This window comes from Myotis brandtii, unplaced genomic scaffold (genome assembly GCF_000412655.1).
Source record: "Myotis brandtii unplaced genomic scaffold, ASM41265v1 scaffold139, whole genome shotgun sequence".
Classification (NCBI taxonomy): Eukaryota; Metazoa; Chordata; class Mammalia; order Chiroptera; family Vespertilionidae; genus Myotis; species Myotis brandtii.
The window spans coordinates 1,287,640-1,290,861 of record NW_005354965.1 but is presented as its reverse complement, the minus strand read 5'-3'; the positions used below and the strand labels follow the sequence as shown (position 1 = coordinate 1,290,861).

At 45.8% G+C, this 3,222-nt stretch overlaps 1 protein-coding gene across 6 annotated transcripts in view; it reads left to right on the top strand.

Moving 5' to 3' along the window:
• The window catches only part of GART (phosphoribosylglycinamide formyltransferase, phosphoribosylglycinamide synthetase, phosphoribosylaminoimidazole synthetase), a 33,643-nt gene that overhangs the window by 9,701 nt on the left and 20,720 nt on the right, over nt 1-3,222 (top strand). For 2 of the 6 annotated variants that reach the window (XM_014535177.1, XM_014535175.1), the window contains exon 2: nt 2,345-2,524. In XM_014535177.1, coding sequence (XP_014390663.1) covers nt 2,380-2,524 — 145 coding nt within the window. In that variant the 5' untranslated portion in view covers nt 2,345-2,379. Of the gene's footprint in view, nt 63-90; nt 265-881; nt 1,270-2,344; nt 2,525-3,222 lie in introns of those variants that run through there. The other 4 variants (XM_014535174.1, XM_005860730.2, XM_014535178.1 and 1 more) reach the window with 4 other exon arrangements.

Sequence of the window (3,222 nt, the reverse complement as noted above, 5' to 3'; positions counted from 1 at the left end):
CCGCCCGGTCCCTCGCGTCGGTGCCCCGTGTCGGTGCGCGAGACCTCTCCGCCATCAGTAAAGTACATCCCTGCCGGGGGTGGGGTCTCCCGTCAGGAAGTGGTTGAAGTCCTGGGAAGGGGTTCGGATGCAGGAATCGCATCTGAATCGTGAATGCCGCGGGTGGGGGGTGGCCGTCTGCTTTCTCCCTGGAGCGGAGGCTCGCAGCGGATCCACCACGTTTCCTCTCCGAGGCGCAGGCCTTGTACTCTCCTGCCGCTTTAGGTTGTGAACCTGAGTTGCATTTTGTTGTTGTTGTGCAGCCATTGTATGCTCTGGCCGATGGGTGCGCTTTTGCAATTGCTCTCGACTTTGTGTTCCTCCCGAGTCCATCCCAGGCTCACCTGGCTCTTGTCTCGTTACCCGTTTAGGTAACCGAGGCCCCAGAAGGGCAAGTCCTCAAGGTGTCGGGCTAGAAGGGAGAGTTTCATCCCAAACCGAGGCCCTGGCTGTGGCTGAGGCCTCCTGCCCACGCCCGGTGGGGACTCTTCTCTTATTCAAACTAAATGTAAAGCCATGTGTATTTCAGAGGTTTCCATCCACGTGGCCAATCTGTGATTCCCATTAAACTGCAACAGCTTTCCCCAGAAATTGTTTCTTCCTCCGGTTTTCAATGATTACCATCTCAGTTGTTACAGTATCTGATGGGAAATGGTTTGTGTTGCAATCCTGGGTCCACCCCCTCTAACCCTGTGACCTTCAGCAAGTTACTTAACCTACCTAATACCTCACTTTTTAAAAAAATATATTTTTACTGATTTCAGAGAGAGAGAGAAAGTAATATCAGTGATGAGAGCGAATCATTGATTGGCTGCCTCCTACTGGGGGTTGAGCCTGCACCCCAGACTTGTGCCCTTGACAGGAATCGGACCCAGAACCATTCGGTCCACAGGCGGAGGGCTCTATCCACTGAGCCAAACCAGCCAGGGCTAATGCCTCACTTTCTTATCTGTACAGCAGATATTCATAAATAAATTTATGAAGATTAATTCATGATAAGCATTTGGAATACAGCATCATCGGCTTAGATTCTTTTTCAATCCTCACCTGAGGGTATTTTTCCATTGATTTTTAGAGACTGGAAATGTGATAGAGACACATCCATTTGTGCAGCTGAGCTACATGGGGGAAGCGAACCCATGACCCTTCAGTGCGCAGGCGGACACTCTAACCACTGAGAAAACCGCCCAGGGCTTAGATTTTTACTTAAATGTGTAATCCTAGCATCATGTAAGAAATTAAAGATGGCAGTTTTCTTTTTTCTGTTATCCGTTTGCTTTCTATATAATTAAATGCCTCTGGGAATTAGTACATTCATGTGACAAATTATTTGGTTTTTTGACTTTTTTTCCTGTTAAAATTTATTTCTATCCCTAAAGTATTAATTTAGATAAAAGTAGGCAATAAAATATAACAAGGTAGCATTTACTGAAGTACAAATAGAGCTTATCCAAGATCTCACTGCTAACTTCAGTTGAGAGATAGCTGTTTCGCTTAGAATCAAATGCCAGAACTAATGTGAGATGTGTTCAAATTTGATTTTTGCCATCTCTGCGAATTTTCTAACATATTGCACTACTTAGGTCAGGGGCCAGCAAACTATGGCCCCTGTGCCAGTCTTTCCTGTCCCCTGTTTTTGTACAGCCACTAAATAATAGTTTTTACATCATCAAGTGGGTGAAAAAAATTAAAGGAAGCATGTTTCTACGGCACGTGAAAAGTATAAAGTTCACATTGCCATGTCTATGCCCTAAGTTACTGAAGCCCAGCCATGGTTATTCTTTCCAAGCCTCTGATCGCCTCCTACAGCTTAGAGTAGAGGTAGGCATCTACGGCCTAGAGCCCGCTGCCTGTTCTGTAAGTTCCCTGGACACAGCCACAGTTACTTACGCGTGCACGGCTGCTGGCTGCTTTCATGCTGCAGCGGCAGAACTCAGTATTGTGGCAGAGACTATGGCCCTCAAAGTCTATTGTCAAGATTTAAAAGCAGTCACTGTAAATTCTGGTCTAAACACCAGGGTTCATTTCTAACTGAGGCTGGGTGATTGCTCTAGCTTCTACAAGTGAAGCCTACAGAAGGGTTACTGTTCACGGAGTTTTTTTGTTTTTTAATCACTCCTTAACTTGGCTCTCTAGCCAGTCTGCCTCGTTTTTAAAATCCTCCCTAATATCTTAGGAATACAGCCGTATTTGTCAAGTTACGAATCCTAATGTTCCACAAGCGAGTCGGGGGTATACATCGTAATTAGGCATTGTGATTCCTAAGGCGTGTGCATTCTGACGTGTCACTGTGGTCTTCCTGCAGCTGCATTTTCCTGCTGGAGTCCTGCTGCACACAGCATGGCCGCCCGAGTGCTTGTCGTTGGCAGTGGGGGCAGAGAACACACGCTGGCCTGGAAACTGGCGCAATCTCCTCACGTCAAACAGGTGTTGGTCGCCCCCGGAAATGCAGGCACTGCCGGCTCTGGGAAGATTTCAAACACTGGTAATCATGTTTTCAAGTGGGGAGTGTAATTAATAATTATAAATGGTAAACTGGCAGCTGCATCTGTGCTTTGTAAGGTCAGTGGCTATTCAGATTTGAATGCTTTCCTTAACCTTAGAACCTGTGGGGTGATTTGAATACTTGCCATCTATTGCAAATTTAAGGTATTCTGTTGTTTTAAACCTTATAAAGCACATCCATTAAAGTCACAAGTGCCTAATACAGGTTAAAGGCATTTTAATGTATATTTTTGGACATAAAAAGTTGAGCGATGCACCCCACCCACTCCCGCCGGCCTGGCTCAGTAGTTGACCTATTGACCTATGAACCAGGAGGTCACAGTTTGATTCCCGGTCAGGGCACAGGCCTGGGTTGCTAGCTTGATCCCCAGTGTGGGGCGTGCAGGAGGCAGCCAATCAATGATTCTCATCATTGATGTTTCTGTCTCTCTCTACCTCTCCCTCCTTCTCTGAAATCAATTTATTAAAAAAGTTGAGCAATGCTATTAAATGTAAGTTCTGGCAATTCTCGCTCCATAATAGATCTCAAACTTTGTGTCTTCAACCAGTAAAAAATGACCACTTCTTAGGTTACATTAAACTCTTCAGTGGCTTCCCATAGGGCAGTGATGGCGAACCTTTTGAGCTCGGCATGTCAGCATTTTGAAAAACCCTAACTTAACTCTGGTGCCGTGTCAC